Source organism: Rhizomucor pusillus (genome assembly GCF_041956525.1).
Source record: "Rhizomucor pusillus strain CBS 183.67 unplaced genomic scaffold VTP01scaffold_2, whole genome shotgun sequence".
NCBI lineage: Eukaryota > Fungi > Mucoromycota > Mucoromycetes > Mucorales > Lichtheimiaceae > Rhizomucor > Rhizomucor pusillus.
This window is the reverse complement of record NW_027192144.1, coordinates 2,133,066-2,152,731: the sequence shown is the minus strand read 5'-3', so window position 1 is coordinate 2,152,731 and position 19,666 is coordinate 2,133,066. Positions and strand designations below refer to the sequence as shown.

General features: G+C 45.5%; 10 protein-coding genes across 10 annotated transcripts; 5 read left to right on the top strand and 5 right to left on the bottom strand.

Moving 5' to 3' along the window:
- Window positions 1-62: 62 nt before the first annotated feature.
- VTP01DRAFT_4992 (uncharacterized protein) lies at window positions 63-1,839 on the top strand (the record flags this gene model as incomplete). Its single annotated transcript, XM_069383734.1, has 9 exons — window positions 63-90; window positions 148-192; window positions 252-289; window positions 341-514; window positions 573-715; window positions 776-1,400; window positions 1,464-1,622; window positions 1,686-1,763; window positions 1,822-1,839. 9 exons carry the CDS (start codon window positions 63-65, stop codon window positions 1,837-1,839), a joined length of 1,308 nt encoding a protein of 435 aa, XP_069244406.1.
- A 147-nt stretch (window positions 1,840-1,986) lies between these two features.
- VTP01DRAFT_4991 (uncharacterized protein) lies at window positions 1,987-3,795 on the bottom strand (the record flags this gene model as incomplete). The annotated part of the gene is made up of 12 exons (XM_069383733.1): window positions 1,987-2,000; window positions 2,061-2,160; window positions 2,230-2,381; window positions 2,450-2,524; window positions 2,582-2,635; window positions 2,695-2,736; window positions 2,799-2,840; window positions 2,908-2,949; window positions 3,017-3,076; window positions 3,136-3,201; window positions 3,271-3,588; window positions 3,651-3,795. The coding sequence occupies 12 exons, from the start codon at window positions 3,793-3,795 to the stop codon at window positions 1,987-1,989; spliced, it is 1,110 nt and encodes a 369-aa protein (XP_069244405.1).
- Window positions 3,796-4,328: 533 nt separating this feature from the next.
- Window positions 4,329-4,583, bottom strand: VTP01DRAFT_4990 (uncharacterized protein; the record flags this gene model as incomplete). Its single annotated transcript, XM_069383732.1, has 1 exon — window positions 4,329-4,583. One exon carries the CDS (start codon window positions 4,581-4,583, stop codon window positions 4,329-4,331), a length of 255 nt encoding a protein of 84 aa, XP_069244404.1.
- Window positions 4,584-4,725: 142 nt separating this feature from the next.
- On the bottom strand, window positions 4,726-5,382 carry VTP01DRAFT_4989 (uncharacterized protein; the record flags this gene model as incomplete). The annotated part of the gene is made up of 1 exon (XM_069383730.1): window positions 4,726-5,382. One exon carries the CDS (start codon window positions 5,380-5,382, stop codon window positions 4,726-4,728), a length of 657 nt encoding a protein of 218 aa, XP_069244403.1.
- A 2,146-nt stretch (window positions 5,383-7,528) lies between these two features.
- VTP01DRAFT_4988 (uncharacterized protein) lies at window positions 7,529-8,340 on the bottom strand (the record flags this gene model as incomplete). Its single annotated transcript, XM_069383729.1, has 5 exons — window positions 7,529-7,713; window positions 7,776-7,915; window positions 7,977-8,061; window positions 8,126-8,279; window positions 8,338-8,340. 5 exons carry the CDS (start codon window positions 8,338-8,340, stop codon window positions 7,529-7,531), a joined length of 567 nt encoding a protein of 188 aa, XP_069244402.1.
- Window positions 8,341-8,960: 620 nt separating this feature from the next.
- Window positions 8,961-10,487, top strand: VTP01DRAFT_4987 (uncharacterized protein; the record flags this gene model as incomplete). Its single annotated transcript, XM_069383728.1, has 1 exon — window positions 8,961-10,487. One exon carries the CDS (start codon window positions 8,961-8,963, stop codon window positions 10,485-10,487), a length of 1,527 nt encoding a protein of 508 aa, XP_069244401.1.
- A 261-nt stretch (window positions 10,488-10,748) lies between these two features.
- On the top strand, window positions 10,749-14,100 carry VTP01DRAFT_4986 (uncharacterized protein; the record flags this gene model as incomplete). The annotated part of the gene is made up of 14 exons (XM_069383727.1): window positions 10,749-10,922; window positions 10,987-11,043; window positions 11,105-11,203; window positions 11,272-11,344; window positions 11,406-11,576; window positions 11,646-11,755; window positions 11,814-12,020; window positions 12,077-12,565; window positions 12,623-12,765; window positions 12,833-13,079; window positions 13,165-13,443; window positions 13,509-13,640; window positions 13,700-13,864; window positions 13,927-14,100. The coding sequence occupies 14 exons, from the start codon at window positions 10,749-10,751 to the stop codon at window positions 14,098-14,100; spliced, it is 2,520 nt and encodes an 839-aa protein (XP_069244400.1).
- Window positions 14,101-14,457: 357 nt separating this feature from the next.
- Window positions 14,458-15,902, top strand: VTP01DRAFT_4985 (uncharacterized protein; the record flags this gene model as incomplete). Its single annotated transcript, XM_069383726.1, has 3 exons — window positions 14,458-15,346; window positions 15,408-15,627; window positions 15,707-15,902. 3 exons carry the CDS (start codon window positions 14,458-14,460, stop codon window positions 15,900-15,902), a joined length of 1,305 nt encoding a protein of 434 aa, XP_069244399.1.
- A 320-nt stretch (window positions 15,903-16,222) lies between these two features.
- VTP01DRAFT_4984 (uncharacterized protein) lies at window positions 16,223-17,475 on the bottom strand (the record flags this gene model as incomplete). Its single annotated transcript, XM_069383725.1, has 4 exons — window positions 16,223-16,446; window positions 16,509-17,058; window positions 17,142-17,263; window positions 17,325-17,475. The coding sequence occupies 4 exons, from the start codon at window positions 17,473-17,475 to the stop codon at window positions 16,223-16,225; spliced, it is 1,047 nt and encodes a 348-aa protein (XP_069244398.1).
- Window positions 17,476-19,162: 1,687 nt separating this feature from the next.
- Window positions 19,163-19,623, top strand: VTP01DRAFT_4983 (uncharacterized protein; the record flags this gene model as incomplete). Its single annotated transcript, XM_069383724.1, has 3 exons — window positions 19,163-19,265; window positions 19,328-19,529; window positions 19,599-19,623. 3 exons carry the CDS (start codon window positions 19,163-19,165, stop codon window positions 19,621-19,623), a joined length of 330 nt encoding a protein of 109 aa, XP_069244397.1.
- Window positions 19,624-19,666: the final 43 nt, after the last annotated feature.

Below are 19,666 nucleotides of genomic sequence, written 5' to 3'. Positions count from 1 at the left end.
CAAGCTGACGCGTCCTCTTATCCCACCTTTCCACTGCATATCGATCAACTACAACCTGAACCATGCCCCCGAAAGAAAACTGGGAAAAATGTACGTTTCAAATCACCGATCGTTAGCAATCGGCTAACATTTTCCCTGTTTCAAAAGACGACAAGCCAGTCGAAGATGACACCAAAGACGAAAAAATAGTTGGTGAGTTTTGCTTGGATCGACATTTAACTACATTCAATGTCACTGACTAGTTTGCAAAGCTCTCGATGAGGGTGACATTAAGCTTTTGAAAACATATGTGCGTATGCATCGAGTGCAACGGCGACGATGGATGCTAACACTATTGTAGGGTCAAGGTCCATATGCCAAGCTCCTCAAAGCCCTCGAACAGGACATAAAAGATGTCCAGAAACGAGTAAACGAAAAGATTGGAGTAAAGGAGTCTGACACTGGTCTCGCTGCACCGAATCTATGGGATATCCCTGCTGACAAACAAAGAATGCAAGAAGAGCAACCGCTTCAGGTAATATATACTCTATATTGAACCATGAGGAAGAGCATACATTGATAGCAACTCGTAGGTGGCACGGTGCACGAAAATTATCCAAGGCGGCGAGAACGAGGATGCTAAATATGTCATCAACGTAAAGCAAATTGCTAAATTCGTCGTCGAACTCGTACGACATGTTTCTCCAACAGATATTGAAGAAGGCATGCGTGTTGGGTGAGTAGCGGGTGAGCAACTAGAAACCCAGATTGGTTACTTATATATAATTTCCTAAAGCGTCGACCGTACAAAATACCAGATACAAATCCCATTGCCGCCCAAAATCGATCCCTCAGTAACGATGATGCAAGTAGAGGAAAAGCCAGACGTTACATACAGCGATGTCGGTGGTTGCAAAGAACAAATCGAACGATTGCGTGAAGTCGTAGAATTGCCATTACTACAGCCTGAGCGTTTCGTCAATCTCGGTATTGATCCACCCAAAGGTGTCTTGCTATACGGTCCTCCTGGTACTGGCAAGACCTTGTGTGCCCGCGCCGTCGCAAACCGAACAGACGCTACCTTTATCCGTGTTATTGGTTCAGAACTTGTCCAGAAATACGTCGGTGAAGGTGCACGAATGGTACGAGAGCTTTTCGAGATGGCGAGGACGAAGAAAGCGTGTATTATTTTCTTTGACGAAGTTGACGCAATCGGTGGTGCACGTTTTGATGACGGAGCTGGTGGCGACAATGAAGTGCAGCGTACCATGTTAGAACTTATCAACCAGCTGGATGGTTTCGATCCTCGAGGAAACATCAAGGTATTGATGGCCACCAATCGACCCGATACCCTTGACCCAGCTTTGCTTCGACCTGGCCGTCTGGATAGACGTGTAGAATTTGGATTACCAGACTTGGAGGTAAAAGACATGTTGATACAACAAGTATGGATAACCCGGTAACTTACGATGGGGCATATACAGGGCCGTGCACATATTTTGAAGATTCATGCCAAGAGTATGAGTGTTGAGCGCGATATCCGTTACGAACTGATTGCTAGATTGTGTCCCAACGCAACCGGTGCTGAGTTGAGAAGCGTTTGCACAGAAGCCGGCATGTTTGCCATTCGTGCTCGAAGAAAGGTATTATAATTAAACATCGAGACTGCTCTTGATCCATGTCCCGCTCATCCTCAAACTGTATAGGTCGCTACCGAAAAGGACTTTTTAGAAGCTGTAAATAAGGTTATCAAGGGATATCAAAAGTTCTCCAGTACTCCAAAGGCATGTAGTATGAACTCGAAAATACATGCGGCACCTTATACTAACTTGAAATATATAGTATCTTATGTGGAACTAAAGCAAATAAATCATTTTATGCGTCAAACTGCAGCTTTATTATCGTGTTTTTTTCAACTATGCACTTTTCAAAATATTGAAGACCTGAATGATTAGCAGTCAAGTGGGGTTGGAAAGTATTTTGCCATCAAGGTAAACTACTCTTCAGTTATTGTAAATCATCTATGTCGATCACAATATTAGCAACGGAGATTGAAGAATCTTGAGTCAAAAAAACTATACCATCTGCCTCTTTCTTGTCGTCGTCGTCGTCTTCCTTGTCTTCTTCGCCCGCCTCCTTTGTTGCATCGAATTTGCGGGGACCACCACCACCACCGCAGCGCTTTTCAAAATCGATGACTATTGTCACTATCATTTTCGTCTACATTTAACCATGTAGCCTTTTACGCACCTGTACTTTAAAGACGGTGCCCTGATCATCATTGTCTTTTTCATCCTTGTCATCCTTGTCTTTTTTATCCTTGCGCTGTTGATCATGGAAAGGACATCGCCTTGTGAGTCGTCGACGCATCAAGCTACTGTCACGCTTTTCGAACGGTTCCTCTTTTGTATCACGCTGCAGTCAGAGACAGGTACTGCAAGTTTGCTAGCATGATTGAATTTATATTTACCTGGATCATATTCTTCAATATCTTGGAAAGGATCAAACACGTCACTCTGCAGGAGCTTTGTCTCTTGTTCGAGTTCTGTTGTTGTGTATATGTTAGATAGACGCCTCCAGGGCGAACATTCAATTTTCAGACCTTTCTGCTCCAAAGCTTCCTTTCTTGCATTGACAGCCATTTCATGCTCGTGTTCTGCAACGTTTATAAGTAAAGATGCTGAAGTAACAAGAATAGATATAAGGTCTACATACCTTTGCCATCGTGAGCATTGACCTCCATTTCGTGTGCATGCTCTGCACGGTTGTTATGGACTTTAGCTACATTGATATCACGATAGCAACAAAAGTAAATGTACCTCTGCCTTCGTGAGAATTGACCTCCATTTCATGCGCATGTTCTGCGGTGCATTTTTTTTTAGTCGGTGAGTATGCTTGGAAATTCGATGAATATATAAGAAGCTTTACCGTGGCCATCGTGAGCGTTGACCATCATTTCGTGTGCATGCTCTGTTGTTTTTTCTTCGAGTTATATCGAAGCGATGGAACAAGGATATATATGTATGTAATATGTTACCTTCGCCATCCTCGTCTTCATCTACTTCCTCTTCGTCAGCTTCGTCTTCATCCTCGGGGTCTACGTAGCAGCCAATCGGTAAGGCATTTGGATTCGATAAGGACAAACATGACGTTTACCTAGAATAATTCCACTTCCACTTGGAGGTCGAATGGCTGTCGTGCTGTCCTGCGTAGTATTCTGGCCTGGTATTTCCGCTGCGAGCTTAGTACGCAAAGGTTGCGATGATGATGTGCCACGGAAACGACAGCTACCTGCAGGTACTTGGGCTGCTGCGCCGTTGGGACCCACGGCGGTGGTGGTGTTGCCGGCAGGGGTTCCAGGAACCGTGGACGTTGTGTTCTGGGGGGTTTCAGCAGGTGCATCAGAGGTAACATCTTGTTTTTGTTGTTGTTCTGAGGTAGTTGCCGCAGGGGCTTCGGGTGCTGTCTCTTCTGGATCACTTGCAGCGCCATCTTCAGGAACCTCGAGCGTGTTACCGGTGTCAGGACTTTCAGGACCTGTCTGCAGTGCATTGTCATCCTCCTCTTGTTGACGTTTCTTCAAATCATTGAGGATGCTAAATCTGATATCTAGCAAGTACAACGCCCGTTAGTGAGGTTTATCTACATTGAATGGTAACATGGTAGCATACTCCGTGCATCCAGCTTGGAGTGGGACACGTCTTTTAAGCCGTTGTTATACGTCAAGTCACCACCGTGAACCACGGGCGCGACAGGCGACGCGGACACAGAAAGAGTCAGCAGCAGTGATACAAGCGCAATTGCAGAGCCAAGCATTCCTAGACACTGAGAATTCGGTATTCAAGAGGTGGATCATCCATCCATTGCTTTTATATGATTGCTACAAGTATTCCAAGCATTTCTATCATCACTTGGCATGTTAAAACTTAAAGAATGATTGACACATTCTTGTCAAATCCTCAAGCACACACACACAGACGTGCTGATTTTTCCCTGGTTGCGTTGCCACTTTAAGGGGAAAAGCATGCCAGAGAGCAACCGGGGCCCAGGCTTTGCTTTGCTTGGCACTTTGTCTCTAACAGCCTCTTTTCTTTTCCCGGAGCCTATTTCCTTGTCTGGGATGTGCTCTGTCTCACCCCCATCCATTTCCCCCCATTGTCAGAAGAAAAAAGAAAAAAACGTGCGCTGGTTGCACAATCCGAAATGCTAGGTCCGGGCTCAACTACAAGCACCCATCTCCGAATCAAATGCGAGCATGGTCTGGACCCACAGCGATCTGGAACGAATATCGAGTGTATACATATATGTTTATCCTCGTTTATTCTGAAAGAGGTCCAATATTTATATGATTAGATAATGCATACTAGAGATATGTATAGCGATATAATATATATGAAAAAGAAAGAGAGAGATAGAGTGAAAAAGAAGGGATATGTATATATAGAGAGAAGGGAGATAAAGCCAAAAAGTAAAAGAAGAGGAAGAACGAAAAGATTTTGTACACGAACGAATGAAAAGGGGGTAGTAACTGTTACCAGCAGCGGAGGAAGGATGAAAACATGATGACAAGTTACATGATTGTGCGCGTTTGTTGTGTCAGGCATGGAAAATGATCAGAAAATGTTTGTTGATCGCCCAGGGATGGTACGGATGTCAAGGGGTAGGAAGGATGTAAGGGGCATGCGTGCGTGCGTGTGTGAGTGTGTGTGCAAAAACATGATGACAACAGGAAAAGGCGAATTTACATTAAGCAGCAGCAGCCGATGCAAGACCTGCCGGAGGTGGAGGATTGGCGCTGAATTGACTGTACCAGACAGGACATTTTTCGCTTAAAGGTCTGCAAGTAGTATTAGCAGTGTCGTTGTTATTGTTATTGCTGTTAGATTTCTTGCTGTGTTGTTTCCGTTTTGTAAACAATTTCCAGATTCGCATAAACCAAGATCTCTGCTTCTCTTCAGGAACGACTGTGCGGCGTAACTTTGAGCTTTTCTGCTGGTACCGAGGTGGGGCACTGCTTTGGCGTCTGGGAGGCATGGTTGCCATTGAGCTGCTCTGGCGAAATCCTGCAGCGCAGGAAGCACGGCGTATTTCGTAATAGCTTGGAGCGGGCGAGGCGCTTCGCTCTGCTGTTGGCAAGAAAAGCGAGTCATTGTGGTAGGGGAAGGGCTGCAGACGCGGTGAGGCCATGACGGTATCTGTTGAATTGCTCGAGTACCGTCTCTCTCGCCGTGAGGGAGGAGACGGAAGAGGTAATTCATTGTAGTAACGTGCAAGGAGGATGGAGGCCTGCTCGCTTTCATTTTGATTGATGAGGTTCAGGTTTTCCTTTGTGAGAGGTAAAGGCGTGGAACGCGTCGAGCATGTCGTCGCTGATGCTAGAGAGTAATTATCGACGGAATACATAGGGGATCAAAAGGTAGAAAGTGTGAAAGAAATGAAAGCAGGTTGAGTTAGAGGGGGTAATTCAGGCTGCTTATATAGACAATATACCAGAATGTCGGGGTGATCGGTTGCACACTGGATGGGCCGTAGTCAGGGACCCGTTCGTAGAATTTTGTTACGCGTGGCAAAGAATTCCCGAAAAGCCTAATAAAAGGCTGGTTGCGCCCTGTTCATGGATGTACAGTAGTAACCTTTCAACATACACACTTCCCCAACTTGCTGGACAGAGCGCCCGGTCTGTCTGCGTTGGGAAACTTTAAGGTTTCTTATTGCAAATCCTACTTTAATTCTTTTGCAATTATCCCTGGAGATTTAGTGATAAATGCGTTTGCCGATCATCCTGAAATCGAGTTACCGATACATGTCAAAATGTTTGTTTACTCACGCGCACGCACGCACATCACATACGACCTAGGAGATTTAGATCGAGGATCTCTATTATTTTTTTCTATTTTCTGAGTGGCCGGACGCCGTCGGTCGGAGTGCCGGGGCCAGGGGGGCACGGCAACGTTCTCGGCCTCATGCAAATTTTCGCGTGCCACTGCTGTTGCTGGCAGCTCTGTCTCAAAGTCTCTCGCTGGGTGCCTGCCCCCACATCCAAAATAGTATTATGTGTTATTTCAGGATTACGTAGGTACCTCTTCTTGTTGTATGCAAATAGACGTTTGGTTTTGGGGACGGGGTGCCACTGCGTGCAACACGGACTCTGATGAACTTTCTCTTTTTGTAACCATGATTCCTCCTCTTTTGCTTATTCTCTCTTTCTCTTATTTCTCTATTTTTTTTGGCTATGTTACTCGGGATGTCTATTCTTGTACATGTGGTCCCTGCCCAAACCGTTTTGTGACACCTTCCCGGTTCACTGCCAAAAGAGATGCGTTTTTTTCGACTAAGTGGTAATAGACGTAACCAACCTTGTGTGTTTTCGCCCACTTTGCCCGCCCTCGCCCAACTTTAGATGGGCACTGCTGAGATCTTTCAGGATACGTAGGGTATTTCCATGTAATAGCAGGAGGAATGAGCAGTAGTGACAATGACGGTTAATTAGTAGAACATGTGCTCAGCTATCTTACACCAGATAGTGCTTTAAGACTATACGAATTTACTAGCAATTTCGTTAATAAAATAGTCAGTACTGGGAGCCATCATCTCCTCGACATCGCCTACCGTCGGAGACGCCTGAATAAGCGACTAGTCCACTTTTTTACACTCTAGTTTTGCTTTTTCCAAAAAAAGAAAGATGGAAAAATGGCAGCTTTGGTTCCTACTATGTTAGATGTAAACAAACTGATATAGCCCATCGCTTCTAACTCACGTTCAACCCTGCCTTAATAATCACTTATGAAGGATACAGCCTTGTTATTTACAATACGTGGATGGCCTCGAATGCTCTCTTTGGTCTGAGTTCCTTATCCAGGTGAGATATCGCTTTCCACGAGCATATTCCAAACTCATCGAGTGTCATAGCCCGGGTCCTTGGCCATCAAAGGTGGTGATGGTGGCACATCTCAGCCCTCGTTACAAAGAAGGAGAAACCGTCGGGATAGGGTTCGGGAATAGCCGATCAATGTTGCACAAGCGACGATTGGCGCCATCGGGATTCATCCACATAGGAACAAAACGTGCTCGCTTGTCCATCGGCAATGCGACTTTTAAGGGAGATTGCTCGCCGCTGCCCGCTTCAAAACAACCTTGTTTTCGTTGCTCTCTCACACTTTTCTAAAATGGGTCAATGTCTGACACGAGTCGCACGGCTTTACATTCGCTACCGCATGCTTGACAGGAAAAGCCAGCGCTATGCTATTCTTCACATCATCTCCGTTTTACTGAACATACAAAAGAAGACTCACTACTTCTTTGATCCATTAGCCACCAACTATCTGCTATGGATAACATCCGTACCAGTTTGGTAAGGATGTAACATTTCTTTGTCCTCCATTCTCATGGATTGTAATTGTTGAGTATACTTTTTGTTGGCAGTGGGAATTAAAAGTACATGGGTAATGAATAAAGATGCAGTATGCACAAACGAGAAGAGGCGGACGGATGGAAAGAATGTTTTGTAAATATCAAATAAGGTTATCCCGGGAAAGCAGCTGTTAACCTTTTAGCTCATGTCCATGGCAGAAGATGTTTCAACAGCCGGAGCCTTGGTTGTAGAATCCATTTGGTGGTCTTGTTCCGGTTTGGGTTTCTTGAAAACCTTCTTTTTGATCTGGGGCATACCGTTCACATCGCCATCCCATTCTCGCAGTACCTTGACCGTTTCAGCATCGGTCATATCAGGTAGCTCTGTAAAGTTTGTTCGTAAGACCCGCTGCTGTTTGCGCTGCTGTAACCTGGCATCAACTAACCTAAACCAGATGCGTACTCATTCGCTTCACTTTCTTTCAATGCTACCAATACATCTTCTCTCGGCTTCTTGGTACGATGACTGCTTCTTTGACGTTCCTTGACAAGCTTTTCCAATTCTTCATCGTTTCGTTTCAGGTACCTAGTCAGAATATATATAAGTATACCGAAGATTAACCGTCCTTCTTTCAAATTCCACTTACTGAGCGATGAGCTCGTGGATTTCATCTTCTGTGGCGTGTTCCGCCGTTTCATCCAATGCAAAGCGGAACCACAACCATCGCTCGGCTATCTCAGGTTGTTAAAAAACTATCCTTTCACACGTATGCTGTCAATTTTCTCTCTCTTCTACCTTTGCTGTTGTTGGCTGACTGGCGTGACAGCTTTTTGTTTGAGAGCTTTTCCTGTCGTTGGACGACACGGGCTATTTGCCGAGCTTTCCGGGAATACGGGTGCACTGCTTCTCGGTTTTTGATCTTTTTCAGTGTATGACGTTTGTTATTCGGCTAGCTCTGATCGTTAGATCCTGTTCACTGCTGCATTCATTTGGTCCTGAACTCCCACCATTGCGGGTATGATCTTTAAGGCAAAAGGTAAATATTGCCTAAAATTGGGTCTCTGAGTAAAAAGCCACCACCACCCACCTGACCAGCCTATCAAGCCAAATAAAGTCGTCGGTTCTTCGGGACATCCACCGTTTTGGATGCATCGTAACCACGGTAATCGTATGGATACCCACCGTATATTTTCAGCTTTCTTCCATATAAATTCATGACGTATCTGTACATGGACGGAAACTTTGCTTACCCATTCTGGCAAAAACGTGTGTTTTCAGGTACAATCGACGTTGTGTCCAAAAAAGTCACTTGTTTTTCTGTATTTGCATAGCAAGATAAAATCATTTGCATAATACATTGTTTCTGTTATTGAAAAAAATGAAAGCTATCAATAAACCTATAATGTTTCCATGCCATTTTCATGAATCTAGTAACAATGTATCCTTGATCGTTTATGCCTTGAAATAGCGAAATCACGTTTTAAATGAAGGTAATATGTCAAATGGGCAGGCAAGAGTCGCAAACTCCAGACCAACGACAGCCTTGAATTTCTTGCTTCTTCACCGCCAGCTGCATCTTAAAAATCAAGCCGCGTCGTCCCTACCCCCACCCACGCTGACGCACTTCCACATGGCTTCCTGGCTTTCAAACACTATTGACGATCCAGCTCTCAGAAGCTCCATAGAGGGACTGATCCAATCCTACCCAGACAGTGCCTCAGTGATTCGAGATTTGATCAGCCACTTTCAGAACAAGATCGCGTCTAGTTCAGACAACGACGACGAACGCGAGCACAAGAAACGTCGAGTGAACCTACCAACAACCAAGAGCTCCTTGACGATCACAGCATGCATACCTGATATTTCCTTCCAGCTACCCGCACGAAAACGTTTCGATCTTGTCATTACACCCACCCACCTTGCGCTGATAAATTCGAAAACGGAAGACATCGAGTACCAGTTTGCGGTCAACGACTTCCAGCTAGGAGCGTGCGTACCGACACCTGGTCCTTCTTCTTCGAAAGCATCCACGTTTGCGTTGTTCCTCAAAAGACCAGAGACAGATCCTGTCGTGTTCAATGTTCCGCACAAGGGCGAATTAGTTATCCAGCGATCAACGTATCAAGAAAAGGCTTCAGATAACGATAAGCATCAACACATTATCCGTTTATTAGCGATGGAAGCTCGCATCAAAATGACTACACCACAAAAGGATACATACCGCTCTTCGGGCGTATCCTCGGCTGGACAGCGAGCAAATGAAGATTACGTCAATGCATACCTAAAGGCAAAGGAAGGCAGCCTGTACTTTTTACCAGAGGGCATCCTGTATGGGTTTAAAAAACCTACTGTCTTTTTCCCGCTTTCATGTATTTCCTCCACAGTCTTTTGCTCCATCACACAGAGAACGTTCGACATTGCATTGACTATCCGGAAAGGACATCGACCGTTGGGTTCAAGCTTGGGAATCGGCAAATCTGACGAGGAGGAGACAAGGATAGATTTCTCAATGATAGAGCAGTCAGAGTATACGGCTATCGATGAATATATCAAAAAAGCGCAAATAAATGATCGAAGCTTGGACGAAGAATTCAAGGCACCCGAGCCGAAAGCAGTCAAGGAGATCGAGCAGCCCGCTCAGCAGCAGTTGGCAGCAGCAGAGGAGGATGAGGAGCAAGACCAAGATTTTGAACCTAGCGAGTCTGAAGAAGACCCGTTAGAGTATGACTCTGAAGCCGGCTCGTCGGATGAAGAACGGCAACAAGGAGAAGAAGAGGAGGAGGATGAAGAAGAAGAAACTATCGATGGCAACGATGAGCACGAAGGCGGACAGACGCAGCAACGGCAGCAGCAACCAGTCCCACGGAGGCGACCCGTCGCCGAGGCAGATGAAGAAGACATTGAACATACTGACAACGAAGACGACTTTGATGAAGTTGAGCAGGATCTGGATGGTGACCACGTAATGTCAGAAGGAGAGGCAGAAGAAGAAATCGAAGAAGTGCTCGAGGACGAGGAGGACGAAGAGGATGATGACCGCAGCGAGACTATCGGCAGCACAAGTGAGGATGAAGACAAAGATCTTGGATACCACAGCCATTCCCGGCGGCATGATGAACTGGAAGAAGCCGAGGATGAACTCGAAGAAAGCGACTAGATCAAAGAAAAGAGTTACTAGATTCCTATATGTAATCAAAAAATTGGCACATGCGAGCTATGCGCAGTTATCGCATTTTTGCAGTAAAACCATTTCATGCTTTTGTCCATTTTTGTTTGTTAACCATGAAAGATCTGAAAGTTGGTGCTGCTGCTGAACCCCGCCTACACCCGCCCAGACAATTTTGCCGACCACGGCCGCCCGTCTAAAACCAGGCGGCATACCTTCCCTCTTCTTTCCTTGTAACCTCCTCCTGTCGCGATGGCTGCAACTGGAGAAAGTAGCGATAGGCCACGGTCCAGAGAATCTGAGGACCAGGGAACTACTCCGAGACCTCCCAAGAAGCGATTCTTGGCCTCAGCGTCAAGCTCGCCTACACCTTCTGTAGATGGAGATCACGATTCTAGTCTGGAAGAATCGGCGGATTCAGTCGAGGCAAGTCTCTCATTCTCTTTTCTCTTTCTTTACTTACGGTACATTGGTATTAACGGCTGTAAAGGATCCCTTAGAAATCTTTCGCAAGGATGCCATTGCAAGACAATGGAAAGAATACATGGTATGACACTTTGTCACAAGTCTGCTAAAGGACTTTGGCTAACAACTTTTCATGTCCTCAGCGACTCGGAAAACGGTGGAAGCGACGTACGCAAACGGCGCAAGATCTGTGCAAAACGAGTGAACACTCTCTGAACACTTGGGATGCTCACTTCCAGCAGGTTATATTTATTTCCTACTTCATGACGTTTAAAAAAGCATGCTGACGTTTTAGTTTTGTGCATGATAGTTTTCCAACGTCCTCAAAGAAGTATTTTCACAGACGAATGCGGAATGTGTAAAGGAATCTTTGAAACGTAAATGTAAGTTCATTCAGTCGTTGATTCCGTCCATGTTCAACCGGTTAAGTTGTAACGTGTTCAGCCGACAATGTACTCTCCTCTTCGACCATGTCCGAGTGGGCGTCTGAAAACGCGGGAAACTTGAGCGGAGCACTGGGTACAGCGCAGCCCTTGCCTGCTGATATGGAATTGCTCGTCCAAGGGTGGCGATCTCTGCGAGGATCTGTAGGTGACAAGGTCAAACCTCTGCTAGGTAACAGCTGCAAATATCTAGGTGTATGTTGTTGGCATCAGCAATGCATTAATATGTATGTGAAAAAAGGAGACGATGATGCGCTCATCAAGGACTACAGCGAAGCGCTCAATGAATGGAACAGTTCGACAGCTGCACTCCTCGATGCAAAGAACTCATTTTACACCGCTAACGCCAAAGTGAGTAGCATCAGAGATGCAGAATCAACTTACCACTAACACTGTTAATCTCCTTTAGAAATTTGTCTTGATGGAAGAGCTCAGTCTATTGTCAAAGCGCATACAGATCACTGAAGAAACTATGCGTGACTTGCGGATAGAGTTGGTCAATGCGGAAAATCGATTATCATCATGCAACAACAAATCTTCTGAAAAGGGAGCCTCTGGAGAAACAGATAAAGCAAAGACCGAGAGCGAGCGATTGGAGAGCAATCTGCCAGCACATGTAAGTCTGTCGTTGCAGATCAGACTTGAAAATTTTGATCTAACACAAGTTACAAGGGCGGTATTGCCGATTCCCTGCAGGAGGCGATTGTCCGCGCGAAATCCGCTTTGGATGAACAATTACGCGAAATTGAAGTTATCAAAGATCAACGGATCGATCTAAAGCAGCAGATAGTGCGTGTGGAGATGGATCTTGTTTTACTACCTGAAGAACGGATCTACAAGACGCATCCTATTCGAGAACTCTATCAAGCCCGTGAGTATCACCGAGATAAAAGTCGACATCTTGCAAGCATTTGCAACAAGCTACAACGTGATATCGAGGATATGCAGCGTGATCGCAGGCAGCTTTTACGCGAACTCGACAGTGAACAAATTGCGAGCATCAATGAATTGCAGAGCAAGCTTCGCAGTCTCGACCAGGAGCTCACATCAATACGTGGAGAAAGAGATGCCTTGCAAACGTCCATGGAAGAATACAAAGTGTACGGTGGATACAAGAGGGCATCGACCCAAGAATTGCGGGCTATCGCCGAAGCACGCAAAGTAGGTGGAACAGCGGGTGAAAACAGTTTAAAATATGAAGGCTTAACGTCAAACTAGGAACGCGCGTCTTTGTTGAAAATGGAATACAGTCGACTGGAACGGAAGAGAGCCGCATCCACTGGAGTTAGCATTTTCTATGAGTCAATCATGAAGAATGAAGATATAGATGCATCCATCACCAATATGGAACAAGAGATAGCGTAAGTGTATGATAGCAGTCGGGCAAATATGAAATGAGGATATGGACTAATCTGTTTGCTTTCCCAGATTGATGGAGAAGCAGTTGCAGGATCAGTTAGCGCAGTCTGGAAACGAAGATGACAAGGAGAACAAGTTGAAAGTTGTGATGAACCTTTCGCGGATTCAACGCGCTCTGGCGGAATTCAAAGAAAAGTATGGATTCGATGCATCAATGTCGGACGAAAATGAAGCGATCAAGGTACTGGAAGCTCGAGTGGCAGATCAAGCGTCCAAGATTGCAGATACTCGTCAAAAGATACAGAATATGGAAACGGTTAGTAGCAGCGCACACACCTGATCGAACTACAGCAGCATAAAAGCATTGTTTGGTGCTGACGAGAGAGATCATGTTCTTTTAGATGGAGAACCAATTGCTTGGAGAGATAGAAACAGTTGGGCGTGCGTATGTGGATCTCGAAGGGCGTAATATCAAGAAGCTCGAGGATCTGTTACAAATGGAAACCGAAGTTTCTATCCTGCAAGGCGAACGTTCTCGATACAGTCAAGCGTTTACGTCTTTGAACAAATCCAAGGATGCACACGGAATGGTGGCGACAGCGCTGGGCAAACAAGTAGAGAAAGAGCTGACCTACGTCAAAGAGTTCAATGAACGAGAGAAAAATATAAACAGTCAATTGGTAAGATCAAAATTCGCCCAATGCTCCTCTGTGGACGAAACATTGATCCTTTTTTTTTATGGTAGGTTATCCTGGATAGAGAAATCGGTGCTAGCAAAGCGGCTCTGCAGTTGTATGAACAACGGGAAACGGAATTGAAGGAAGCCCTGAAAGAGCTAAAGGACAAGACCGCTGCTGCGAAAGATCGAGCACGTCAGGTAAAGAAAAGCGAGAGTTTGTCGGATAGGCAGCCGCCAATCTCTAATACCAATTCTAGATGGAGAAAGCTATTCTGGAGCGCATTGCTCTGGTTGAGCAGGGTGCACACGAGCGGTTACGACTTGAAGAAAACAGTGAATTGCTGCGGCGCAAGCTCCAAGCATCCACCAAAGTTGAAAAGCCGGCTGAGATGAAGCTGCGAAAGGAGAAGGAAGAATACAGGGTAAGCAATGCACGCATGAGTGTTAAATTGGGTTTGGAGTGCTAAACTGTTATTGATCGCAGGCACTGTTAAATTGCAGCTCTTGCCGAATACACCTGAAGTCCCACGTGTTGATGCGATGCATGCACACCTTCTGCAAAGGCTGTTTGGATACGCGTATCGAGACTCGACAGCGACGTTGCCCGTCTTGCAACGAATCGTTCGGTATCAATGACGTGCGGCAATTCTATTTTTAAGCCCCCACCTTCGACCATGCTATGTACATATTATGTGCCCCATCCCCGCTATTATCTACCACTCCACACAACGTTGTCACGCAACACGACATATTTTCTCCTTCTCTCTCTTTCTCTTTTTCTTTACTCATATTTTCAGCCTCTCAATTGTATATTTTCCTCTCTCTGTCTGTTTTACGTTGTTAATATTGTGTAGATGTAGAAATAAACCTTACGGTTTTTTATTGTTCCCAGGAGGTAATACAGGATGGAAGGGGCTGCTGGAGACACGCATTAATGACCCTGTCGCCTTCAGCCTTTTTTTTTCTCTCTCTCTCCCTCTTATTCGCCTGCCTAATTAACTTTTTTCTGGCTGCAATGACGAAAAAAATCAACCCAGAAGAATACTATTACAATCCATTCGAATCATCATCTATCACTTGTCACGATAAACCGCTAAATGGTAGCAAGCGATGTCATCAGACGTGGACAAGCGATCTTGAGCAGCGGATGATGGTAGAAAAAGGGAGCAGCAATAAAAACATCATCGTAGCAGGCAGCGATGATTACGACGATGAATACGACAAAGACGAGAATGAAAGCTCGTGGAAATCTATCTTGTTTTCGACAGAGATTGTGCCGCCTATCAGACGGAGTGTGTTGTGGCCGGTCGTATTTACTTACAGCGTTGCGGTTCTACTTTTTGCACTCATGTCAGGCGAGTTGATGATGAACCACGAGCTATCGGGTGAATTTTTCGAATTTGAGCCCCTGAATGAGATGCTGGGCCCATCGCTGCAGACATTGATCCAGAGCGGCGCACGGTTCCCGCCGTGCATGATCCAAACGACGCTGTCTCCAGATGATTTATACGTGTGTTTCCGGCTGCCGTATGATGAGCCAAAAGATGGTCAGGCCGGGAGCAAAGACGACGATAACCGGCCGGAAACGTTCGACCAAGACCTTGTGAATGAAGCGTTTGCGCTCGCCAACTCGGCTGACGCGGTCCAATCGACGTGCACGCTCGAGCAAGTGTGCGGAATGGGCGGTTTCGCCAACAGCACCGTGCCTGACCAGACCTTCCGCTTCTTGACACCCTTGTTTGTCCACGCCGGCCTCATCCAGTTTTTGATCCACTTGGCTTTTTTGGCAGTCTTAGCTCGCGAGCTCGAAAAGATCATGAACGGTGTGCGCCTAGCCATTGTGTTTTTTGCCTCGGGAATGTTTGGAAACCTGTTTGGCGCTAGTTTTGCGTCGCTTACAGCAAGTGCGTTTCGAGACAAAAATTGCAGCATGATTTTTTATTTAGTGACAGTTTATGTTTCCAGTCTTCGTGGGATGCAGTACATCCATCCTCGGCATAGCCGCGTGCCTCCTGGTCAACTTGGTATTCACCTGGCATCGGATCGCACAGCCCGTCCGATACCTCGTCAAGACTACCATTGTCATCGGTACGTGGCACTTTAAAATTCGGGTAACTGAGTACATTTATTATGACTCTCCATTTGCAAACATAGCAATTTGTTTCCTGCTGGGATTGTTGCCAGGGTAATTTTTTTTCCAATTTTTGCTGCTGCTGCTGTTGTTGTAAATGCACAGGATTTACTAAACTTGCATATCTCTTAAGAGTCGATAACTATTCAAACGTGGGCGGATTCATTGGCGGGCTGTTGATCGGCATTGTGCTTATGCCAGCTGCCGAGAGCGCGAGCTGTAGTAAGAAGTCATACATTGTAGGGTTATGGATCCTACGCATCGCAGCATTTGCAGTTTTCTCTACAATATCAATTGTCATGTGCAACAACTTTTTCAAGAACGAATGATATTAACAGCTGTTCCTTTGGTAGAAATCACAAAATTGTTTACAAAGAAAAGCAGTGTATGCGTTGGGTTCGTGCTATAGAGACTTACAGATAGAGAAAGAGGAGTCAAGGAGATAGGAGAGAAAGAGAGAGGTAGAGATAGTGAAAAAAAAGTGCGTATGAGAGAGAAAGAGAGAGATATATAGGAAGGGATTACTACACAGTTTGATATGCTTTTTCCTTCTTCTCCAGCTATGCAACATCTTTTTTGTCTAACGCCTCCCCTCCCTACGAATAGATATGAACAGTATTTGTGAAAGGGGTGTGTTTTTCTTTCTTTTTTACTCTTCTTCCAAGATATCATCATCTTGCATGGCACCTCTCAAACGTCGTTCCTTTTCCTTCTCCAGCTGACCGTACAAGAGATACAAGGCGCGTTCGTTAGCTTCGGGCGTGCCTTGGATAGTGAACATTCTTTCACCAGTCTCGTCGTGCGGTACTTTGGCAATGGAGATTCTGGATCCAGACAAGCGTCGGATCTCGGTAATCATGGAGCCACCTCGACCTATGGAGCCACCGTTTAGTTCACAATTATTTTCCCAATATTGTGTATCCAATTATACATACCGATGATGCATCCCACCATGTCGCTAGGAATGGAAATGTTCTGGGTGCGGATACTGGGATTATTGGCGAAGTTTTGCTGAGATGAAAGAGAAGTACGAAGCTGTTGCTGGTATTCATTAAAATCGGCACCGTTGCCGGTGCGGGTAATGGACGATGCGCGACGCTGCTGCTGGCTGCTCGCGTCGACCTTGGTGGGGTTATACAGGATGGTGCCAATGGCGCGCTCCTTGTCATCAATTAAGCATTGTCCTATTTCCAAAATAGCCAAGCGGACACCTTCGACAGTACCGCGCACTTCGACCACACGCTCAGTACTCTGAGGGAGCAGGGTCTTGGATGCAATCATGCGAACACCGGAGGTATCTTGGATGTGCTTGATCTTGGCACCTTGACGGCCAATAACGGTTCCCATCAAATTATGCGAGATCAAAAGACGGATCGTTGCAACGGCTGAGCTGTTGCCACTCGAAGAAGGCGAGACAGGGGAGATGGGCGGTGTAGCCGGCGAGATTGGGTTATCCAAGAGAGTTTGAGCAATCAAGGAATAAGCCTATTTTGCCAATGGCAACTTAGTATACGCTGAAACATCACGCAGTCGAAAACCCCCTTCCCTTCATCTCTCGTTTTGCATACCTTGGCAACACCTTCAAGAGTGCCACCTACGGTCAATACACGGTCGTGGACACCCTGGATGACTTTGGACACGCCGGCCTTGACGCCAGTGGTCTCTCGCAACTCTGCCACGTTTTTACCAGCTATAGAATAGGTCAATAAGCTGCAGCGAATACATGGAGGCTACTACTTTTTTAAAATTACCTTTTCCGATGATGACACCGGCTTCCTTGGTAGTTACAAGAGCGCGCAAGGTAAGTTGGTCTTCTTCTTGCGAGCCATCGTCGCGTGTTGCCTGATGCTCGGGGGCACGGTCGTCCAATTGTTCAGAGCTGGCGTTGGAAGGTTGAGACATGCTGGGCTGCTAAAAGAGTTGTTAGCGCGCGAGTGTTAGAGCTGAATAAGGTAAGCAAACTCACATCAAGTGAAAGAGATGAAAAGGAAAGCAGTAATGTCGGTACGTCTCCAAAATGCAGTTAGAGACGAGAATCAAGGGCTTCTACGCTGGGAATATGAAGAGCGGGGGATTCGATAGAGTTTGGAGGAGGAAGACGTGTCGGTATTACGGGAAATGGAGAGCAGCTAATGAAGAGACAAGAAGCAGAACAGAGAGAGAAGAGAGAAAAAAAAAATGTAAAGCCCAGTAGCGAATGTCAAGACAAGCTGTGGTCCACTAAGAGGCGCGCGACGCCGCAATTTTTTTTGCCAGTCTCACTCACTTCAGTGAAGTCCGATCATACACATACCCTTCGCTAGTCTAAGGTTTCCCCAACATTCCATCGCTAACTAGGCCACAATATATTCAGAGATTTTCTAAGTGAATCCTTCGCAATGGCAATTTTTCATAATATCATCCAGACGCTGCTGTCGAGTAAGTAGCAATGTAATATTAACGCGTCGAGTATGGCTTTATGCAAAACACTTTTCTTGTTTGACATTTTCATAAAATGTATGTAAACGACCCAAATACAATGTATAGAGGCAGGGACGTGAGATATAACAGACTAGGCACATAGCAATCTCGCAAAAAATTTGTATCACTCGCGTACGCCAGCCACAGAGCCTTGCTTTCCCTGCCCTCCACGACGCGCCTGCTGCCCTAACTTTGTGTTACTTGCCTGCTGTTGCTAGCTCGTTATGTATGTAGCAATGGTGAAAACCCATTCAGAGTTTTCCTGCCACTACTGCACCCTTCAATGTAAGTGGATCTCAGTAACATATCTTACCATTATCTATTCAACATGTGCTTAAAGGTACTGCTAGTATCCCGTTTAGCTCCCGCACGTATGCAGAATGCGTAATTTAGCTATCTGCGGATATAATCCGGGGCGAGCCGTGTGTGTGTGTATCTATGTATGTTCTATAGCCATTCCTCCTGCTCGCTAAAGAAAGTGACACACATCTTAAAATTTCCCACGTTTATTCCCGCATCAAGTAGGAAACTGTCTTTGGACATCAAGTGCATATGATTCTCTATAAGCAATGTTTTACAATAACAAACATTTTTGGGTTTTGTCACCTAGCAACGTTGCCAGAGCACCAGATACATTTCAATGGCTTCAGTTACACTCTCGATAGGTTTAGTGAGTACACAACGTCGCTAAAGATACAGCGCGACAAAGTTTTCTTTCTATCCTTTCATATATCCTAGAAACATATATGTATTTCGAACGCAGATCATATAGACAACGCACGGTGACTCATGCGGAGCCAAGATCAATCATCGACGACAAAGGTCTTGTTCCGCGGTGTTTCGTTTACCGGCTCAACTACAATATGCGATTTTTCTTATTGAAAACCGGATCGACGGGAAAGATAAACATTAAAGTAACCATTAGAATTTTCGCAGGTGACCATATTGAACATCCCAAGGAGAGCGCCGAGAAGCAGCAGTGTAACGGATAGATGTTCTATGGCTCAACTTGACACTAGCATTTTTTTTTTTCAAGCGGAGGCTGTTCAAACAGGAGCGGATAAAAAGCAGTGGATTCCCCGTCCTTATTTTCATTTTTTTTCAAACAGGACAATAGCGTATGCCATAAATGGTCAACACCGATCATGCTTATCACACAACCGCACGCAATGCTTCGACAGAGTCTATACAGACAATTGCGCCCGAGGTCAATCCTCAAATAGAAAGACAAGGTACATTCTATAAAGAATTTTTGGAGAATTGTGATCTGAAGAAAAGTTGCCCGCAACAATAGCTTCCCGAGACGTATATCCCGAGGCTTCGGGCCAACAAGATCCTGAACACAAAGTCGAGCATACAAACATCAGCACAAAGGAACAGGTCGAAATGGATGAAAACGCAGTACACGACAAAGTCCCTGACGGCGGATTCGGGTGGTTTGTACTGATAGGCGTGTTCATTGCCCAATTCATGACCTACGGTATAAGCAGTTCATGGTAAGACTCCATCTTTGCCACTGTGGGAAAAATTAATGGTACTAACGCACTGGATAACCGACTCTATAGGGGTAAACTATCTCTCTTGTGGTGAAGAATCTATAAGAAAGATAGGGTTCATCTAACGGAGATGATGT